Here is a 21,285-nt window from a genome sequence, read left to right as displayed (position 1 = left end):
AACATCACACAGAATCGAATGAACAGTCTTGCTTCGCCTAGTATAATAATTAAGCCGACGTTGCTCTGCAGTTCGAAGTTCTATGAAGTCGTCTGGCTGGTTGTGTGGCTCCTGCCTTAGTGGTTCTGTAGAGCTGTGCAGCTCAGATGCTGGTTGAAGTTTTCCTGCAGGACATCGGGGCGCAAATAGGTGTTTGGTAGAGCTTGGGTTGCGAGGAGGTTTCCTTTGTGAAATGAGCTGGAATCTGCACCTTTGTGCTCCTCTCGAAGAGTTGGATTGAAAGAGAAGAATTGAGGTGGAGAAACCAGGCTTCTCCCCAGGAGAAGAGGCTGGAAAGTCTTCTGCCCTCGGAGGGATTGTAGAAAGAGAGAGATAGAAAGGGAGAGAAATGGCCTTATATTAGCCCGGTGACTTCACAGGTCATGGGCCCAGAGTGACCAATAGGATTTGAAACTTGTGTCTCCTGTCGGTTTTCAGGAACATGCGGTTTCAGGCTTTTGACGACCCATGTAGGCTGAAGAGGAGGCCCTTGGTTTCACAAAAACACTGTCCCACTCCCAACATACTTTACTCTCTCTCTTGCTCGTCTCTTTCGTCTCAATACGTCTTTTTTACGCTGTGGGACTTCTGGAATTCGGATCTGCACTGAGAGATAACAAGGAATTTTCTGTGTTATTGTCCATTTTGGTTGAAATCTGTCTTTATGTTACTAAGTATTTGTACTTTGTTACTTCCCACCTTGGATCTTCCATAATGGTGACAATTAAGTTGAAGTTGATTTCCTTTTTTTTTAGGAGCTTCCTGAAGTTCCTGTCGAGATGAAGAGGGAATAAAGATTGAGATTTGAGACGATCACCCCTGAACCCACCTGGTAACACAGCACCACTCACACAGCACAGACAGAATCTGTTTGAAGGCAACACGTCACAATGACAGTGAATATCAACCAATCATCATTAAGCTCCTGCTCAACACTGGGATGTCCCTGTGACTCTGCAGAGAAATCACATGGAGGAACTACAAATCAAAAATCCCCACGAGGACGTGTTGAATTGGAAATTGAACAAAAGCACTATTGGAGATAAAGGCTGATTTTGCTAAGACTTAGAAGACACAAATCTGTATGGAACCCATTAGAAAAGATTGTGTGATCCAATCAGGAAGCAGCGATGGTGACAGTTGAGGAACTGCTCTTGGACACCCTTGAGAGCCTGGGACATGAAGATTTTAAGGCCTTCAGGTGGTACCTGCACCTGCGAGAGATCTACAGCGGCATCACCCCGATCCCGTGGTCCAAGCTGGAGGAGGCTGACCGGCTGGAAACAGTGACGCTGATGGTGCAGAAATACTCCCATCACGCCGTGGAGCTGGCCGAGACGGCTTTGGGGAAGATGAACATGTATGACCTGGTCCAGAAACTGTCAGACAGGAGCTCAGAACTGAAAGGTAACACGTGGAAAGACAAGGAGATATTCTTCAAAACGCTAAATCTTGGTATAATATCAACTGTATATTGTAAAAAAAGGCATCTTGTTTTTTGTAATAAGACACAGGAGCTTCCTCGATCCCACTGCAGGCTCCTCCTCTTCCTCGCCGTCCAGCCACCAGCAGCAGACCTGAAGGTAAAGATGTTCTTTGTGAGGCCAACATGACGAGCAGAGGAAGATGTTTCTGTAGATCTTTCTTAGAAGTCCGGTTGTGTCCATTTCTAATCCAGTTGACTGTAGGATGCCATATGAAGCCTAGTGGGTCAAAGTATTGGATCCAGACCGGGTCAAAGCAAGGAGTGAAAAGGAAAAAGAGACACAACTAAGGTAACAGGTAATTTTTTTTTGGTAATTTTGTTTCTTGCAGATGTGGAGATGCACGAGCTTCAGCCTCTAGAAAAACAGATCAAACTGTTTCAACGCACGATACAGACGCATTTCCAGAGCAGGTTCATGTGTGTTCAAGAGGGTATGGCCGAGAAGAGAGATGAGCAGAGCCTGAAGGACATCTTCATAGAGCTGTACATCACAGACGGGGGGGAAATTCACATCAACGAACAGCATGAGATCATGCTGATTAGGAACTACAGGGCGGCAGCAGTGAAACCCATCGACCCCAGTGACATATTCAAAAGTCCTATTGGTAAACCCTTAAGAACAGTGCTGACGACTGGAGTTGCAGGAATTGGCAAAACAATCCTCGTGAAAAAGTTTGTGTTGGACTGGGCCGAAGGAGGGAAAAATCAAGATGTGCATCTGATATTCCCCTTTAGCTTCAGTGAACTGAATCAACTGAAGGGGGAAAGGATCAGCCTGGCAGAGCTAATTCATAAGAGTATCCGGGAAACCATAGACATCACAGACGAAGATCTGAACCGTATCTTTGCTAAACTACAGGCGTCAGGAAACTGCGACTTTAACAACAGTCAATATAAACTTCTGTTTGTGTTGGACGGATTGGATGAAAGCCGCCTTCAGATGGATTTGACGCGACGTGAACCTCAGCAGGTTGATTTTGATGTGACACAGTCGACCTCGGTGGAGGTTCTGCTGACTGCCCTGATCAGTGGGAACCTGCTTCCCTCTGCCCGGGTGTGGATAACCACACGACCTGCAGCCGCCAGTCAGATCCATCAGGATTTTATCAAAAGAATGACAGTGGTGAGAGGATTCACTGACCCACAGAAGGAGGAGTACTTCAAGATGAAGTTCCCAGAACACGGCAGCAGAATCATCGCCCACATCAAGGCCTCACGGAGCCTCTTCATCATGTGTCACATCCCAGTTTTCTGCTGGATCACTTCCACAGTTTTGAAGGACGTTTTGAAAAGCAAAGCGAACATAGATCTGCCCACAACGTTGACGGAGATGTACACAGAATTCCTGCTGTATCAAATCACACTGACAGGAGAGAGGTGTGGCTCAAAGAAGAGCATCAGGTACATCAAGTCCTTAGCGAAACTAGCATTCGACCGTTTGGAGAAGGGCAACCTCTTCTACGAGACAGATCTGAAAGACAGTGGCATTGATTTACTCAAAGTGTCACAGAACGCTGGAGTGTTCACAGAGGTCTTTAAAGAGGTGTTCAAGTGGAAGGACAACGGTAAGGAGAAGATGTACCGCTTTGTCCATCTGACCCTTCAGGAGTATCTGGCTGCCCTGCATGTTGTGATGTCACTCATTAACGACAACAAGAACGTTCTGTCGGAGCAGAAGCTGAAACTGGGAGATCTGTGTACGCTATGCAGGAGAAAATCCATAACTGAGGTCCACGAGATTGCAATTCAGAAAGCGCTGAGTTCAAATGGGCGGCTGGACTTGTTCCTGCGCTTCCTCCTGGGCCTTTCCCTGCAGACCAATCAGGATCTTCTAAAGCGTCTGTTGAATACGTCCAAAGGGTTCCATCAGACCGACCATCAACCCACGATCCAGTCCATCAAGAACAAGATAAGGGACAATACATCCCCAGAGAGGAGCATCAATCTATTCCACTGTCTTAATGAGCTGAGAGACGATTCCTTGGTGAAGGAGGTCCAGCAGAACCTGAGTTCAGGAAGTCTGTCTGAAAGAAATCTTTCTCCTGCTCACTGGTCGGCACTGGTCTTCATCCTCCTGTCATCGGAAGACACGCTGGAGGTGTTTGACTTGAAGAAATACTGTCCTTCAGAGGAGGGTCTCCTCATGCTGATACCAGTGGTCAAGGCGTCCAACAAATCACTGTAAGTAGACAGAAAACTACAGTCCTCAGCTGTATCAAATCGGGTTTTATCTGTTTATTTAATCAGCTTGATCTGACCAATACCTTCTCAGGCTGAGTAGCTGCAATCTATCTGACAACATCTGTGAAGCTCTGGGTTCGGTTCTCAGCTCCGACTCGTCTAAGCTGAGGGAGCTGGACCTGAGTGACAACAACCTGCAGGATTCAGGAGTGAAGCTGCTTTGTGTTGGACTGGAGAGTCCAAACTGTGTCCTGCAGAGTCTCAGGTGAGGATTCGTTCATCTCATCATCTGATGACCGTCACAAGCTGGTTGACAATCCTATGTGTGTGTGCGTGTGCATGTGTGTGTTTGTAGGCTGTCAGGCTGTATGCTCTCTGAGAAAGGCTGCGCCTCCTTGGCCTCGGCCCTGAGGACCAGCCACTCCAGCCTGAAAGAGTTGGACCTGAGCTTCAATCATCCCGGAGACTCGGGGGTGAAAGTGCTGACCGCTCTACTGAAGGATCCAAACTATCCTCTGGAAACTCTCACGTAAGAACTCACAGTGACAAACACTTACTGAATAGAACCGGACGATTCCTGGTCTGATTGGGACTCTGTTTCTTCCTGTAGCCTCGAGTATTGTGGAGAGCAAACACTGACGCCTGGTTTCAAGAAATGTAAGTTTACCGTCAGCGGATTCAACTTTTACGTTTTATTTTTTTACAGTACTTATTTAAAATGAAGCTCTGTAAAGTGGAAGCTCCTGAAAAATTACACTCAAAGCTACAAATAATTTTGAAAAGAAAACTCTGACGGGCCTAAAAATTATGGCAATGAAAAGGAATTTCAAAACAAATTGTGCAGAGGTAGCAGCTAATCTGTACGACTACATGGCACAGTTCAATTAGAGTCAGAATGAGGAGGCAACTAAAGACGTACACTGACTTAAAGCAAAGGTGAAGCCCACGGCCATTTTAAAATGTGCAGCTGGAATGAAAGTCAGTCCAATGTTGATATTTAGGAGGTCTATAAAGCACTGGTGCTGCACAAATTTGATCATTAAAAAACAAACAAACAAACATCATTCATTCCAAAGCACGACAGCCAACGTAGAATTAATTACGAATTTAAGGCAACTAAAACTTTTCAGCAGCATCACAAAATGTAGAACTGCTGCTTTTAATTCCCACATCAGACGCGTTGATGAACTGTTGCTGTTTCTCGTCTTGTCCATCAGACGTCTATGAACTCGTCCTGGATGAAAACACGGCGCAGGAAAACCTCGAGCTCTCCGACAACTGCAGGACGGCGACCACCGTATTCGAGAAGCAGCCGTACCGACACCACCCGGGGAGATTCGACTGCTGGCTGCAGGTGCTGGGCAGCACTGGACTGACTGGTCGCTGTTACTGGGAGGTCAAGTTTAAAGGCTCGGTTTACATCGCAGTGACGTACAAAGGAATCATACGGAAAGGAGAGGGGGCCGACAGCTGTCTCGGTTTGAACCATCACTCCTGGACGCTGCTGTGTCAGAGGGACGGTGGCTACTCTGTCCAGCACGGAGACCAGGCGACTCACCTTCGGCCTCGGTTGTCTCCGGCCTCGGACAGAGTGGCGGTCTTCCTGGACTTTCAGGCCGGCATTCTGTCCTTCTACGAAGTGACCTCTTATGCACTGATCCATCTCCACACGTTCAAATCCACGTTCACGGAGCCTCTGTACCCCGCATTCGGGTTTGGGTTCAGTTATCGATTTACGGACTTTGGGTCGTCTGTGTCTTTGTGTGAGATGGATGACGTCTCTCACTGCTGAGGGAGCGCTGACACGCCAGTAGGGTTGCAAAATTACGGGAATATTCAAAGTTGGAAACTTTCCATGGGAATTAACGGGAATATACGGGAATATACGGGAATTCCTGGAAATAAACTGGAAATGTTGTGAGTAATTTATACTAACTGTATTTACCTTGTCATATACAGACATAAATATAAACATTTTGTTTTGTCATAGGCTGATTTGAGCCCTGAGGAAACTTTGGGCACTTGACTATATGCTTCTGCATCGTTGTGTCATTCTTAACATAGGTCTTTGCACAGTATTTGCAAATGTACACAGCCTTTCCTTCTACATTGGATGGGGTGAAATGTCTCCACACATGAGAGAGTGCACGTGACATTGTTCTGTAGAATAAGATGAGAAAAAAGTTTGTAAAAAAACACTAATGCAATGCCAGAGATATAAATAGTTAGCCAAACAATTGGAATCGTCTGTAAACATATTTTACAATTGATGGATAAATGAATGGAAATAGGCTAGATGAACAGATGAACAATCCTCAATCAGCTGCTAATATATTTTCCCCAGTAATATCATGGAAACTTACCTGACTAGTCCTTCACTCTACAGCAGGCCTCAGTAGCCCTGCTGTAGAGTGAAGCATGCTGGGAGTTATCTGTGCATGTGATGGAAGAATGCACAGTGGAGGGTTGAAACTCAACGTTCCATACATCTTTAAAATAGAGTTTTGAATGATGTTTTTATTGCTCAGCGTTTGATTCGGCCTCGGACACTGAGAAGCTCTGATCACAACTCACAGGGACAGACTGTGGAATAAAGAAAAGTCCAACACAGAAAACACAGATTCCTCCGTACGTCCTGTTAAATTAATTTAAGGCAGGGGTGTCCAAACTCTGGCCCGCGGGCTAACTGCGGCCTGCCATCCATTTTTAATTGGCCTGAATTGAAAAATGTAATAATAATAAAAACAAAAAAAATACTAACAATTTTTGAAACTAACAATTTAGTAGCACTTAAATGGTACTTACTTATAGCACTTTGTAGTTTTGCTTTATTTTTGAAGAAATTGTACTTCCTTGATTCTTGTTGTTCTGGGTTTGTTCCCTCGGGGTTGAAGCACATGTAATGTAATGTAAAGTAATGTAATGGACTATGGCCCACTGTGCTGCACTTCTCAGTTTAGACACTAGGTGGCGCCCAACTCACCCCTGACCTGCCAGCTGTCACTCAGAAGTGGCCCAGACCTTTGTATTTTTTTCTGTAGGTGGCCCTCGGGATAAAAAGTTTGGACACCACTGACTTAAGGTCATGTGATCTGGTGCGGGTGTGTGTGTTTGTGTTTGTGTTGTGTTTTGAAAGTGTGAGAGAGAGACTGTCAGGACAACGTGTAGCCTATGTCGCTCTGTGTGCGTGTGTGTGTGTGTGTTATATATGTGTGTACATGTATGCACATTTTTACTGTGAGTTTACATACACAAATACATGTATATACATATAAATGTATGTATGTGTATATACATACAGGCACACATATCTTTGTACACATATGTTTGTGTGTATATACAAATAGGGTTAGGGTTATATATGTTTATACATGCATGTTTGTTCATATACGTGTTAGTGAATATATATGTGTATGTTAACATTATTACAGTATATATGATTACTCAGTATAAACTCAGTTTCCTGACTGATTTAATGAGATGATCGAACCAGATGTTTGTGACCCATCATATTTCATATTTCATTATATTTATATCTGGCTGTGTGTAAAATATAAACCGATAATTATTAATAAACCAATCATTCTAAATTCAGATAAAGTTCAGATCTCAAAGAAGACGGGGTTGATTTTAAATTAAAATAAACAAATAGAAAATCCCTGAATGTAATATTTGCTTTAAGCCAATCAGATGAGTTCTTCCTCACGGGTCGACCAATCAGAAACAGGGTTAGTGCTTCGAGGTGCCGGTTTCACTTCCGGGTTGTGACCCCTGCTGATGACATGTGTAGATCATCATCTCCGCAGGATAAACTAAACTGAGCAGGAGATAACTTTACAATCTGGAGTAACGGAAATTCACCGATGACACCGGAATCATCCTGAGTGGTTTCTAATCTCACCGGTGAATATGTTCCGACAAGCGAAGGCGTTGCTGCGGTGAGTGTGTGTGTGTCTGTGTGTGTGAGTGTGTGACACTGTCAGGACAACGTGTGTGTGTGTGTTTGTGTTGTGAGTGTGTGACACTGTCAGGACAACGTGTGTGTGTGTGTGTGTGTGTGTGTGTGTGTGTGTGTGTGTGTGTGTGTGTGTGTGTGTGTGTGTGTGTGTGTGTGTGTGTGTGTGTGTGTGTGTGTGTGTGTGTGTGTGTGTGTGTGTGTGTGTGTGTGTGTGTGTGTGTGTGTGTGTGTGTGTGTGTTGTGTTGGAGAGAGACTGTCAGGACAATGTGTGTGTACTATATAAGTGTACATGTATGTACATTTTAACTGTCAGTTTACATACACAAATACATGTATATAAATGTACGTATGTTTATATACATACAGGCATACATATATTTGTACATATGTTTGTGTGTATTAACAAATATACATACACACATATCTGTATATGTTTATACATGCATGTTTGTACATATACGTGTGAGTGAATATATATATATATATAATTGTATGTTAACATTGGAACAGTATATGTATACAGTGTACATTCAGTTTCCTGACTGATTTCATCAGATGACAGAACCAGTCGTTTGTGACTCTGGACCACGTGATTAATATTTCATATTTCATTATGTTTATGTGGGTGAATATATATATATGTGTATGTTAACATTGGAACAGTATACGTATACTCAGTGTACACTCAGTTTCCTGACTGATTTCATTAGATGACAGAACCAGATGTTTGTGACCCTGGACCACATGAATCACATTTCACTATATTTCATTATATTTATATCTGGCTGAATTCTTCTGTGTGTCCCTCACAGTCTCCGTGGACAGCAGAGTGCCTGGAGGCTCAAGAGCACTGCGGCAGAGAGAGCTCTTCAGTACCGAGCCGGACAGAAGATCCACGGGTTCACAGTCAGAGAGGTCAGTGAAAGGTCACGGATAGAAGAGCACACGGGATATGGATTTAGTCTCTTCTCGTTATTGAACCTGGATCCTTAACGGAACTATCAATCAATCAATCAAACTTTATTTGTATAGCCCATATTCACAAATCACAATTCGTCTCATAGGGCTTTGACATGGTGAGACATCCTCTGTCCTTAACCCTCAGCAAGAGTCAGGACAAACTACTAAAAACCCTTTTAACAGGTAAAAATACGTAGAAACCTCAGAGAGACACATGTGAGGATCCGTCTCCCAGGACGGACACAAGTGGTCAGATGTCAAGTGTAGGAAAACATCATCAGGATTAAAGGTTTTAGCAGCATCGATTTTCGCTTGTTTATTTATTTAAAAAAAAAAAAAATGTTATGCACCAGAAACATGATACCAAAGACGGTGTAGCAGATCCCCCGAAAGATTGATGAGACTTAACTGATGTTCAGGTCGTTTATTGAACCGTCCTTGTCACCGTACACCTTAATAAAACTTTAAACAACTTAGAAACACCGTAAGAAATTGTGCCTCTTGATCATTAAAAAACAGGAGGGTCGCTGAATAACATAGCTTCTTCCGTCGCACCGCTGTCGTCATCACCGGGCGACTCTACCGGAACCATTTCAAAATAAAATCATACGACAATTTATTTTACTTTTAAATGTGACCAGAAATGGCTTGTTTTTTTAGTTTCACTTAGATTTTACTTGAAAACGAATTGGTATTATTTATTTTTATTTTATTTATTATTTTTTTGTGTTTGTAAACTGTATTATGTAATGTTAATAAGTATTGTTAATAAATGTCTTACAATAACACATAATTGTCATAATTTCAAAATTCCTTTCAACTTTTAACATTTTTTTTTTTTACAAAAAACTTGCTAAGCCTGGCGGTAGGGCTGCTAGAGACGCTGTCGCTCGGCGTCTCTAGCAGCCCTACCGCCAGGCTTAGCAAGTTTTCTGGGGGAAACCCTGGGATAACTTCAATACTATATATCAAGCAGTCCTGCTGCATAATGGTCTCTGGTCAGCATCCAGCAAGATCATGATCCACTATCGTCCACAGTCATTGTCCACTGCCGCCATTAGGATCCATAGGAACTCTCTCCTGACTGGATTCTCTTCTCCTCCAGGTCGCCCCGGTGCCCGACCTGTTCCTCACGGCAGTGAAGTTGACTCATGACCGAACCGGAGCTCAGTACCTTCACGCAGCCAGAGACGACTCCAACAACCTGTTCAGCGTCCTGCTGAGGACGACCCCCAGGGACAGCACGGGCGTCCCTCACATCCTGGAGCACACGGTGCTGTGCGGCTCGGAGAAGTTTCCCTGCAGAGACCCGTTCTTCAAGATGCTCAACAGGTCCCTGTCCACCTTCATGAACGCCTTCACAGGTACAGAGACCCCCCCTGCAGCTAAACATGACCTCAGAGCCGGTGAAACGTTTGTTAATATCCACAATAAGCTCCTGATAGAAGTTAAAACATGTACAAGAGTATAATAGTGTTAAATTACTTAGAATAACTGAATTTAAATCCTTTCCTGTCGGCTTTTGTTGGATATAAATCCAATGAGTCAAAATGAAGGTTCTACATGTTGCTGAAGTTTTGCTGATGTGTTTCTTTTGTGTGTTTCTGTTGTGTGTTCCTGAGCAGCCAGTGACTACACCATGTATCCGTTCTCAACCCAGAATGGAAAAGACTTCCAGAACCTTCTGTCCGTCTATCTGGACGCGGTGTTCTTCCCTTGTTTACGAGAGCAGGACTTCTGGTGAGTCTGACTGTGTTTAGTGAACACTGAACTCAAACCCAGTACAACTCTACTGTCATGATACGTATGAAGAGGTGTGTGTGTCTCAGTCATATCGACGGGGTTGTGTGTGTTGTTGTGTTTCCAGGCAGGAGGGCTGGAGGCTGGAGAACGAGGAGGCCACAGATCCCAGCTCCCCTCTGGTGTTTAAAGGAGTGGTGTTCAACGAGATGAAGGGCGTGTTTGTAAGAATAAAATAAAAAACAAAAGTTGTAACCCCTCTAATCCTGTTGACAACGTGATTATTAACACAAAAAATCCACTTTGTCTGTTGTGTTACAGTCGGACAACGAGCGTGTGTACGCCCAGCACCTGCAGAACAAGCTGTATCCAGACCACACCTACTCTGTGGTGTCGGGGGGGGAACCGCTGGTCATCCCCGACCTCACCTGGGAGCAGCTCAAGCAGTTCCACGCCACACACTACCACCCCAGCAACGCCAGGTAGAGGGAGGCGCACACACACACAGACACACACACAGACACACACACACTGATGCTGACATTTCCATTTACATATGGGGAACACATTAAATTCCATAAATTCCAATTTACGTGGAAATTAAGTGGTTTTGTTTACAGCACGTTGGCCTGTGAAGCCACAAAATGAACTTTATCTACTTTGAAAGTTGCAACAACAAACACACAAAAACAACACATTTACTTTGAAAGAAGAATTCAAACCAACGCACATCTTTTCCACCAGGTTCTTCACTTATGGAGATCTGCCTCTGGAGCAGCACCTGCAGCAGATCGAGGAGGAAGCTCTGTCCAGGTTCCAACGCATCGAGCCCAACACAGACGTCCCCCCCCAGCCTCACTGGAGCAGCCCTGTAAGTGCACTGATCTCACATGTTTTTTTTTTTAAACATATATTTATTGGTTTAATACAGTTTTATACATTTACATCAATTCATATACATGAACCTTCCCTAACCTGAACATATGGCAGTATAAAATGTCAGTACATAATACAAATATCACAAAAATGGCTAAGTTATGATTAAAACATCAATTCAAGGACAAAAAAATACAATGAAAATACAAATTTAGTTTAAACTAAATTAAAACAGAATTTAATATTTAATTGAAAGAAACGTAGGCTCAGATTGGAGGAAAATGGTGACATTTTCAATGCCTCTTCAATGTCACCATTCTTAACTAAATTAAATATTTTTATATATATATAAATATTTAATTTAGTTTTAATTTTTTAGTTTTTAGTTTAAACTAAATTAGTATTTTCATTGTATTTTTTGTCCTTGAATTGATGTTTTAATCATAACTTTTTTTGTGATATTTGTATTATGTACTGACATTTTATACTGCCATATGGTCAGGTTTGGGATGTATGTAAATTGATGTAAATGTATAAAACTGTATAAAACCATTTTATTTTACTTATATACAGTCACAAACATGGAACAGAGTACAGCACACAATCATCACAATAGATTAGTCACTTCACATTTCCAATGCCTCTTCAATGTCTTAACAAAGTCCAAAAACATCACAGATCTCGCATGTTACCGTTTATTTAACGTAACAATAAACCCCTCTGACAATCCCAACGACTGTCAAACCTCAAACTGCACGTCTTCCTGCCTCGGAGTCACCGTGAGTTTCTCTCGTCCTCAGAGAGAAGACCATGTGACCTGCAGTCCTGATGCTCTGGCGCCGGATCCCGCCCGGCAGAACTCGCTGTGTGTGAGTTACCTGCTGGGAGAGTAAGTCCACCTCCTCCCTCCTGTTCTCCTGCTCAGACACTGAGGAGATTCTCCTTCTTATGCTGCTCATGATCTTCACGTTCAGCTTCAGTTGATCTCTGATTCAGCTTGTTTTTTTGTCTCTCACCAGCATCACGGACACGTTTGAGGGATTCACTGTCAGTCTTCTCTCCGAGCTGATGATCTCTGGGCCCAACTCTCCCTTCTACAAAGCTCTGATCGAACCCAAGATAGGATCCGACTTCTCCTCCGTCGTAGGGTGTGTACGTGGGCTGTTGTCCCAAGTTTGGATTAGTTAATAATTAGATTTTACCAGGAACCTTCTAGTTCCTTTTAATCGAAACACACATCTCAGCGCCTGCTTATCCAGCTCATGGCAGAAATCCAATCACCTGATGTGTTAAACCAGGAAACAGGTTAAATGTGTTTCTTTGACGACGGCTAAACGAAAAGCTTCCTCTCTACAGATACGACGGCAGCACCAAGGAAGCGTCGTTCAGCATCGGCCTGCAGGGAATGGCTGAGGAGGACACGGAGCGGGTGAAACAAATCATCAGCCAAACCATGGACGACATTATCCAGTGAGTCCCACAGTCCCAGTCGTCTTTGTCATGGAGTTCGAAATGAGGGAATGGGAGCATTTCATGATACTAACGGCATTTTAATGGTTTCAAAGAGATCTGTTCGATCCACATGTTGAAATAAGTCCAGCCTGTTTAATGAAAGAAAGCAGAAACAGATTTCCACACATTTCTTCTTCTCATCCATCACAGGAACGGCTTCGAGGAGGAAAGAATCGAGGCGCTGCTCCATAAGATCGAGATCCAAATGAAACACCAGTCCACCAACTTCGGTCTGTCCTTGGCTTCGGTGAGTTGCTGCTTATCTCTCACATCTCATCACATTTTGTTTTCACAACCTCAAGGATCCTGCGTGTGTTTATCAACCTCCACATGGTCGTTAAAACCCTGTCAAGGTGAATGGTTGGCGACCACTCACACATATTTTGGGATTGCCCAATGACGCTTCCTTTTTGGAAGGGAATAAAGAGCGAGATAGATAAAGTTTTGGGAATTAATTTACTATTCACCCCAAGTCTGTTTCTTTTCGATCTAACTCCTGAAGGCATGTACACAAGAGACCAAGAGCACTTGTTACATATACTCTTGATGACTGCTAGGAAAATGGTGACAATAAAATGGTTGAATCCACAGCCACCTACAGTGGAAACAGAAGCTGAGGGAGGTGTATGGAGGCTTTAACTGCTCAATTACAATTAAGGTCTGATGTTTTTGTGAGGAGGAGGCTACCTATTGATGGATACCTCTCTAACTGAGGGGAATCCTGTGGTACGATGGAATGTCTTAACTGTCCATTTATTTATTTACTTATTTATTATTTTTCACTAATCAGTCTGTCATATATAATTTGTGATGTTGTCAAGGAATGTTTGTGTTTCTCTTCAATAATGTTCTAAAAATTTTTTAAAATACCCTGTCAAGGTTAGATTGTGTTCTCTGAGCAGCTGATTCAGAGTTCGATCATTAAAAAGATCGATTTTAACAGTTGGACTAACTATAACAATATTTAAAGCGAAATACGTATGAGCCTTGGTGGTCAACTTGTCTTTGTCCTCTTTGGAATATGTCCCTGAAATACAGGAAACAAGAGTAAATCGAGGTACCACATTATTTCAGTGTTGTTTTCAGAGCTGTTTCCTCACCCTGGACTTTGTGTTTGTAGTACATCGCGTCGGCGTGGAACCACGACGGTGACCCGGTGCAGCTGCTGCAGATCAGCGACAGCGTGGCCAAGTTCAAACAAGCGCTGGTGGAAAACCCTCGCTTCCTGCAGGACAAAGTCAAACATTACTTCAAGGTGAATGAACCCATTTCATTTTAAACACATTATATACAACGATTTCCCCTCAGGCTTCATGCTCATTCGTGTTCTGTTCTCCGTGAACCTCCTGCAGGAGAACACACACAGACTGACCCTGTCCATGAGCCCAGATGAAGCCTACCTGGAGAAACAGGCCCAGGCCGAGGAGGAGAAGCTGCAGAGGAAGATCCAGGCTCTGTCCGACAGCGACAAGAAGGAGATCTACGAGAAAGGTACCGATGATTTCCCTGATGATGTGTTTTCCTTTACAAAACATCAAACCCTCAATAACATGCATGTGTCCTCCTGGGAAAGGTCTGGAGCTGCTGGCTGCTCAGAGTGAAACCCAGGACGTCTCCTGTCTGCCGGCGCTGAAAATGTGTGACATCGAGCCGAAGATCAGTCCCACGGCTGTTCAGATGGGATCTGCAGGTACAGCATGGCGTCCCCCATGTCCCACTCCACGTCCCACTTCACGTCCCACTTCACGTCCCACTTCATGTCCCACTTCACGTCCCACTTCAAGTCCCACTTCACTTCCCACTTCCCGTCCCACTTCCCGTCCCACTTCCCGTCCCACTTCCTTTCGCACTTCCTGTCCCACTTCACGTCCCACTTCATGTCCCACTTCACGTCCCACTTCACGTCCCACTTCACTTCCCACTTCCCGTCCCACTTCCCGTCCCACTTCACGTCCCACTTCACGTCCCACTTCACTTCCCACTTCCCGTCCCACTTCCTGTCCCACTTCCTGTCCCACTTCCAGTCGCACTTCACGTCCCACTTCCTGTCGCACTTCCTGTCCCACTTCACGTCCCACTTCACGTCCCACTTCACGTCCCACTTCACGTCCCCCTTTACGTCCCACTTCACGTCCCACTTCACGTCCCACTTCACGTCCCACTTCACGTCCCACTTCACGTCCCACTTCACGTCCCACTTCCGGTCCCACTTCATGTCCCAGTTCCTGTCCCACTTCATGTCCCACTTCACGTCCCACTTCACGCCCCACTTCCGGTCCCACTTCCGGTCCCACTTCCTGTCCCACTTCACGTCCCACTTCCAGTCCCACTTCCTGTCCCACTTCCTGTCCCACTTCCTGTCCCACTTCTAGTCCCACGGCTGTTTAGATGGGATCTGCAGGTACAGCATGGCGTCCCCCATGTCCCACTTCCTGTCCCACTTCCTGTCATACTTCACGTCCCACTTCACTTCCCACTTCACATCCCACTTCCTGTCCCACTTCATGTCCCACTTCCTGTCCCACTTCCAGTCGCACTTCACGTCCCACTTCCTGTCCCACTTCCTGTCCCACTTCCTGTCCCACTTCACGTCCCACTTCACGTCCCACTTCCTGTCCCACTTCCAGTCGCACTTCACGTCCCACTTCCTGTCGCACTTCCTGTCCCACTTCACGTCCCACTTCATGTCCCACTTCATGTCCCACTTTACGTCCCACTTCATGTCCCAGTTCCTGTCCCACTTCACGTCCCACTTCACGTCCCACTTCACGTCCCACTTCATGTCCCACTTCCGGTCCCACTTCACGTCCCACTTCACGTCCCAGTTCCTGTCCCACTTCACGTCCCACTTCACGTCCCACTTCCGGTCCCACTTCCGGTCCCACTTCCGGTCCCACTTCCTGTCCCACTTCCAGTCCCACTTTCAGTCCCACTTCCTGTCCCACTTCCTGTCCCACTTCCTGTCCCACGGCTGTTCAGATGGGATCTGCAGGTACAGCATGGCGTCCCCCATGTCCCACTCCACGTCCCACTTCCTGTCCCACTTCCTGTCCCACTTCCTGTCCCACTTCACGTCCCACTTCCCGTCCCACTTCCCGTCCCACTTCATGTCCCACTTCACGTCCCACTTCACGTCCCACTTCACGTCCCACTTCACGTTCCACTTCCTGTCCCACTTCCTGTCCCACTTCATGTCCCACTTCCAGTCCCACTTCACGTCCCACTTCCTGTCCCACTTCCTGTCCCACTTCCGGTCCCACTTCACGTCCCACTTCACGTCCCTCTTCACATCCGTCCCACTGGCACAGTCATAGCAGCACTGTGGTTTCTGTCTTCAGGAGGAGTCCCGGTTCAGTTCTGTGAGCAGCCCACCAACGGTCTGGTTTACTTCAGAGCCATGTGCAGTCTCAACACGCTGCCGGAGGATCTCAGGCTCTACGTCCCGCTCTTCTGCAGCGTCATCACCCGGTGAGTCCGTCCAACAGAGACCGGGACCACGTGAGGCTGCACCGCGGGGGGGCAGGGAGGGCTTTCTCTGGGTTTAACAACTGATATTCATCCCCGTGCCTCTGTGTTTCCTGCAGGATGGGATCTGGAGATCTGGACTACAGGCAACAGGCCCAGCAGATGGAGCTGAGGACCGGAGGCATGTCCGTGTCCCCCCAGGTCGTCCCTGACTCCACCCACCTGGACATGTACGAGCAGGTCAGTGACTGGAGTCCTTCCTGTTCCTCTGGAGGATGCATGGGGCTGCAGTGCAGAGGTTTCCAAATCAGAAAATGTGTATTATAATATTTGTGCTGGCCCAGTGCATGCTGGGATGAACCAACAGTACATCCTTCATATACATAAGACCTTTGTTTTATCTTAAAAGTCAAAAATTAAATCAATGTGAAAACAAACAGGAAGCCACAGCAGCTGGAGTCTGTGTTGTGTGGTCACATGTTTGTAAAACAATAATAATCTTGTTAAATTAAAGAAGTCAAGGTAGAAAAGTAAAGGTATGATGGATGGATGGATGGATGGATGGATGGATGGATGGATGGATGGATGGATGGATGGATGGATGGATGGATTACTTTATTCATCCCCAAAGGGAAATTAAGTCGTCATAGCAGCCGGTATATTTGAATACAATAAAATACAATGCAATAGAATAAAATAAAAAATATTGAGGTAGAAAGAATAAAAACAGAAACACAAGATAAATAGGTAGATAAGGTGCAGTGGCAAGATGATGGTAATAGTACTGATGATATGATGGTAATGTTATTGTTAGACAGTATATAAAAATAGTACAGTATATGTAGTATATAATATAAGATAATATATATTTATATATGATAGTAATTATACCAATATAAAAGCAGTATATAGTAATAATGGCAGCAACAGTATATATAATAATAATAGTAAATATAATAATAATAATAACATGTACACATGTATAAATATGTGTATATAGACTTATATATACAAAGAATATACAGAGAGTATGATATAATATGATATGATATATAGTAGAGGTATAAATATAAGTATTTGACTATACAATAGATAACATAATATACTATGAGTGTAAGAATATGTAGACAGAGTGTGCAAAAGACAATATTATTGTATAAAATGATATATAATATCAATACGTTTTATATTAAGGACGTCTCAATCTTGATAAAGAAGAAGCAGGTAAAGAAGTATATGAATTATGGAATCAAACTTGAAACCTCCCTGAAGATGATTGAATGCTCCGGCTGTTCTCTGGGTTCCAGGGTGTCCTGCTGTTCTCCTCCTGCCTGGAGAGGAACCTCCCTCACATGTTCCAGCTGTGGAGTGACATCTTCAACAGGTAGGACCTCCAGCAGCGGGACACACGTTATCCTTTCCACTTCAGATACACTGCTAGTCGTATTGTTGATGTTGTGAGATGCAGAGAACCTGTGGTAGAACATGTATCTTCGTCCCCTTCAGTCCCCACTTCGATGACGAGGAGCGTCTGAGGGTTCTGGTGATGAGGGCGGCACAGGAACTGGCCAATGGGATCTCGTACTCCGGGCACATGTACGCGATGACCCGGGCCGGCCGTCACCTGACCCCAGCCGGTGACCTCCAGGAGACCTTCGGGGGAATGAAACAGGTACTGATCCGCTCCAGAGGAGACGAGGTGTGTGGACGTCCCGGTGTCGGTAGATCTGAAACCCTGTGTTTGTGTTGTTTGATAAACTAGGTGAAGTTTATGAAGAGGATTGCCGAGATGTCGGACCTCACCCAGGTTATCAGAACATTACCCAGAATCAAGAAGCATCTGCTCAACCCCGACAACATGAGGTGGGTTCATAGGATCTCTGCTCTGAGAGGGTTTTCCTGTAAAAGCTGCTTCCTCTCCTCACTAAAGGAAATCCAACTTCTTCCTTACAGATGTGCAGTCAACACAACTCCACAGAAACTGTCCGACACATCCGCTCAGCTGGAGAGTTTCATCCGGGACGTCGCTGGAAACAGGAAACAACGCAAACCTGTCAGAGCGAACATATCTGAGGTAAAGTGTCGGAACTCACCGGGGGCGAAAATACATCTCAACAAATGAAAAGCTCTTTTAACTTTGTCCTCCTGATTGATTCGATGTTATTCCTCCGACACAGAGACCACTCGACCCGCTCCATGAATCCGGACCGAGCAGGAAACTTATCTGTGTAAGTTCAGTCGAGCCTTTCTTGTTTTTCCATTTTAAAGCTGTCACGATAAGTTACATGAAGTTTATTAATTTCAGAAAGTATAAAACAGGGGGCTGGAGTGTCAGGTGCACATGTTCTACAAGAACACAGGAAATAGAAAGTTGTTTGTGCAGCTGGAAGGAAATAAAGAAAGTGGGATTTTCCACGGTGTCTTAAAAAGTTGAAATGATGTTGAGGTTTATTTTATATTATATTTTATATTTTGTAAAGTCTGCTTGTGTTGTAACTCCTCAACGATCTAGATATTAACATGCGATTATACAACTTCAACAAACTCAGAGACTATGAAACCTTCTGTCTATGTCTGAACTTTGAAGTTTCCAGGGTTATTCTTCATCAACTCATCATCAGTTTTAAAGTGTGAATATGTCCCGGACTCAGATATTGCTTCATATCTGACACCGGACTTAAATCTTATTCATTCTGGTCGTAGAAAAGTCAAATTTGAACTTGAAACCCTCCTGTTTAATGCTCATAGAATAACAGTCTGCTTATAAATGTCAAACATGGTCCAGTTTGTGATGTGATGGTGTAAAAAAAAACACCCTGCACATGTTGATAAACTTTCTTCCTCTAAGATGCATGTCGTCAAATCTCCACGTGATTTAATAACTTCCGTTTTTCCACAGGAGCAGAATTTCCAACCGTGTCAGATGAAAACCTTCTTCCAGATGCCGTTTCCTGTGAATTTCGTGAGTGAGATTATCCGGACGGTGCCGTTCGCCCATGAGGACTACGCCAGGTACTCACACTTCTTTCTTACATTCATATAGTTTTCCAGGCTCATCTTTCAAGATTTCACCATAAAAGTAACTGTTTGTGTGACTTTTGTCTGAATTAAATTACCACCACTTACGTTTCTGCTCAAATTAACATCACCATGGAAACTGCTTTGTATTCATCCTGAGAAAAAACCTCAAATGGACTTGTTGCTGGTCGAGCGTTTCTCAACAAAATCATCAATATAAAGTCCAACGCGATCGTCAAACTGACTTTATTTCTGTTCTCCTTCTCAGTTTGAGTGTCCTCGCGAGGATGATGACGGCTAAGTATCTCCACGGGGAGATCCGAGAGAAGGGCGGAGCCTACGGGGGCGGTGCCAGGATGGGAGGAGGCGGCCTGTTCACCTTTTACTCCTACAGGTTGGCAGACGTTCATCAAACCCATCACAGTTATTATAGTTATTGTATAGTGTGTAGAGCAGCACATCATCATAGAGTTGTGTATACGTTGTGTGTTGACCCTTGTGTCTTGTGTGTCCCTCAGGGATCCCAACTCGGTGCAGACGCTCTCTGCGTTCCGTAAAGGAGTCGACTGGGCCAAGTCGGGACCGTTCACTCAGCAGGACATCGATGAAGCCAAACTGTCCATCTTCTCCGCTGTGGACGCTCCCGTGGCGCCCGCCGACAAAGGTCAGACTCTAACTCATCCACTGAAGCATCGAACTCTTTCATCCAAACCCGCTGTTTGAGAACTCTGCTAGTATGGAACTGTTCAAATGTGTGATAGGGTTCATTTAACTTTACATATCATGGTGGTTGTCTCTACGTTTTCTGTGTTGAGAGGTTTAACCACAGTTTCTGATATAATAAACCACCGGATTTAAATCTCTTTAAGGTTTAATCTCAAAATTTTCTCATTAGCCTGACTTTTATTTAACATTTTTAAGTCTCTACTCTGAAATCCCATTCTTGGTCCCAGTATCTGATGGTAGTTTGTTGTGTTGCAGGCTCCGGTCGTTTCCTCAGTGGAATCACAGACGAGATGAAGCAGAGTCACAGAGAAAGACTCTTCGCTGTGACTCATAAGAACCTGGTGGGCGTGGCCGAAAGGTAAAAGAGAACCTGAACCTTAGATCTTATTCTGATGTCAATGTATTCCTACTGAAATATTTCTTTGTTGTACTCGTAGATTTAATGTCGGTTGTTAAAACAGTTATTCAGGATGGAGGACGGGTGAATCATTGATTTCCTTGTCTCTCGTGTCCCTGCAGGTATCTGAGCGTCGGTCAGAGGACGTGTGGCGTCTCCATCCTCGGCCCGGAGAATGAGGCGATTAAGAAAGATCCCTCGTGGATTGTAAAATAATCTATATTTATTATTAAAGACTTGACTGAACCTCCAGCGTACTGCAGTGACCAGATGTACTGAGAACCCAAAGAATTCTTTTAAACGGTGGCAAACAAAGTGAAGCGCACAACCCAAGGAGGAGGAGTGGCCTGAAGATTGTTGTTCTTATGTTGTTCCTCAGATTTCTGCTTTTCTTTCAATAGATTCCCTTCTGTACATATCCTTGGAAAATGATAAATTAAATATTATCATGTTGGAATATAAACTCTGACTTGGCTCTTGATTATTTTGTGATTTACAGAGTCAACACGCCTTAAATGATGACGTTCATGTTTCTGTGGTTTAAAGAAAAACAACACAACCTCATAACTTTCCACACAGTAAATGCTTTATTACTCGGACAGGACACTGAAACACTGCGAGCACAAAGGTTAACGATGAACTCAGTTTCCCACGGGTCTCTGCCTCACTTCCAACAACGTGGTTCAAAAGGTTCAAAAGGAAAGAAGACAAATGGTTGAAATGTTTGTGATCAGCTCTCGGACCGCGGGTCTGATCCTCGGGAACCTTCTCTCTGTATCAGCAGCTTTGGGGGAATTACATTCATCACGGGGCTCAAAGTGCAGAGGGAAATCAAAACGACAAAAGCGACATTTAAAACGTGACAGTTATAACCCGACTCCATATTTCTGTTTTGATGCAACATGGACGTTCGCTCAGCTCGGCGT

At 44.4% G+C, this 21,285-nt stretch overlaps 2 protein-coding genes across 2 annotated transcripts; both read left to right on the top strand.

The window, feature by feature from the left end:
• Window positions 1-1,169: 1,169 nt before the first annotated feature.
• Window positions 1,170-5,498, top strand: LOC133018201 (NACHT, LRR and PYD domains-containing protein 3-like). Its single transcript, XM_061084519.1, has 6 exons — window positions 1,170-1,446; window positions 1,855-3,706; window positions 3,798-3,971; window positions 4,062-4,235; window positions 4,317-4,363; window positions 4,924-5,498. The coding sequence occupies exons 1-6, from the start codon at window positions 1,170-1,172 to the stop codon at window positions 5,496-5,498; spliced, it is 3,099 nt and encodes a 1,032-aa protein (XP_060940502.1).
• A 2,044-nt stretch (window positions 5,499-7,542) lies between these two features.
• Window positions 7,543-20,822, top strand: pitrm1 (pitrilysin metallopeptidase 1). The gene is made up of 26 exons (XM_061084084.1): window positions 7,543-7,644; window positions 8,478-8,580; window positions 9,731-9,989; window positions 10,251-10,365; window positions 10,493-10,589; window positions 10,687-10,847; window positions 11,110-11,236; window positions 12,042-12,130; window positions 12,261-12,389; window positions 12,598-12,711; window positions 12,904-13,000; window positions 13,874-14,008; window positions 14,106-14,244; window positions 14,327-14,443; window positions 16,092-16,221; window positions 16,338-16,458; window positions 17,526-17,602; window positions 17,725-17,890; window positions 17,981-18,081; window positions 18,172-18,292; window positions 18,396-18,446; window positions 19,118-19,230; window positions 19,505-19,630; window positions 19,755-19,900; window positions 20,218-20,320; window positions 20,482-20,822. Exons 1-26 carry the CDS (start codon window positions 7,616-7,618, stop codon window positions 20,573-20,575), a joined length of 3,060 nt encoding a protein of 1,019 aa, XP_060940067.1. The 5' UTR covers window positions 7,543-7,615; the 3' UTR covers window positions 20,576-20,822.
• The last annotated feature ends 463 nt before the right edge of the window (window positions 20,823-21,285 follow it).

This window comes from Limanda limanda, chromosome 13 (genome assembly GCF_963576545.1).
Source record: "Limanda limanda chromosome 13, fLimLim1.1, whole genome shotgun sequence".
NCBI classification, from domain to species: domain Eukaryota; kingdom Metazoa; phylum Chordata; class Actinopteri; order Pleuronectiformes; family Pleuronectidae; genus Limanda; species Limanda limanda.
This window is presented reverse-complemented; position numbering and strand designations above follow the sequence as displayed.

Bases quoted from the DNA above. Each gene is read 5' to 3' on its own strand.
- LOC133018201 (XM_061084519.1), top strand. From the start codon at position 1,170: ATGGTGACAGTTGAGGAACTGCTCTTGGACACCCTTGAGAGCCTGGGA. The intron at 1,447-1,854 runs GTAACACGTGGA...TGTTTCTTGCAG, and splicing joins CAGGAGCTCAGAACTGAAAG to ATGTGGAGATGCACGAGCTT. The intron at 4,236-4,316 runs GTAAGAACTCAC...TTCTTCCTGTAG, and splicing joins TATCCTCTGGAAACTCTCAC to CCTCGAGTATTGTGGAGAGC.
- pitrm1 (XM_061084084.1), top strand. From the start codon at position 7,616: ATGTTCCGACAAGCGAAGGCGTTGCTGCG. The intron at 8,581-9,730 runs GTCAGTGAAAGG...CTTCTCCTCCAG, and splicing joins ACGGGTTCACAGTCAGAGAG to GTCGCCCCGGTGCCCGACCT. The intron at 12,712-12,903 runs GTGAGTCCCACA...CATCCATCACAG, and splicing joins ACCATGGACGACATTATCCA to GAACGGCTTCGAGGAGGAAA.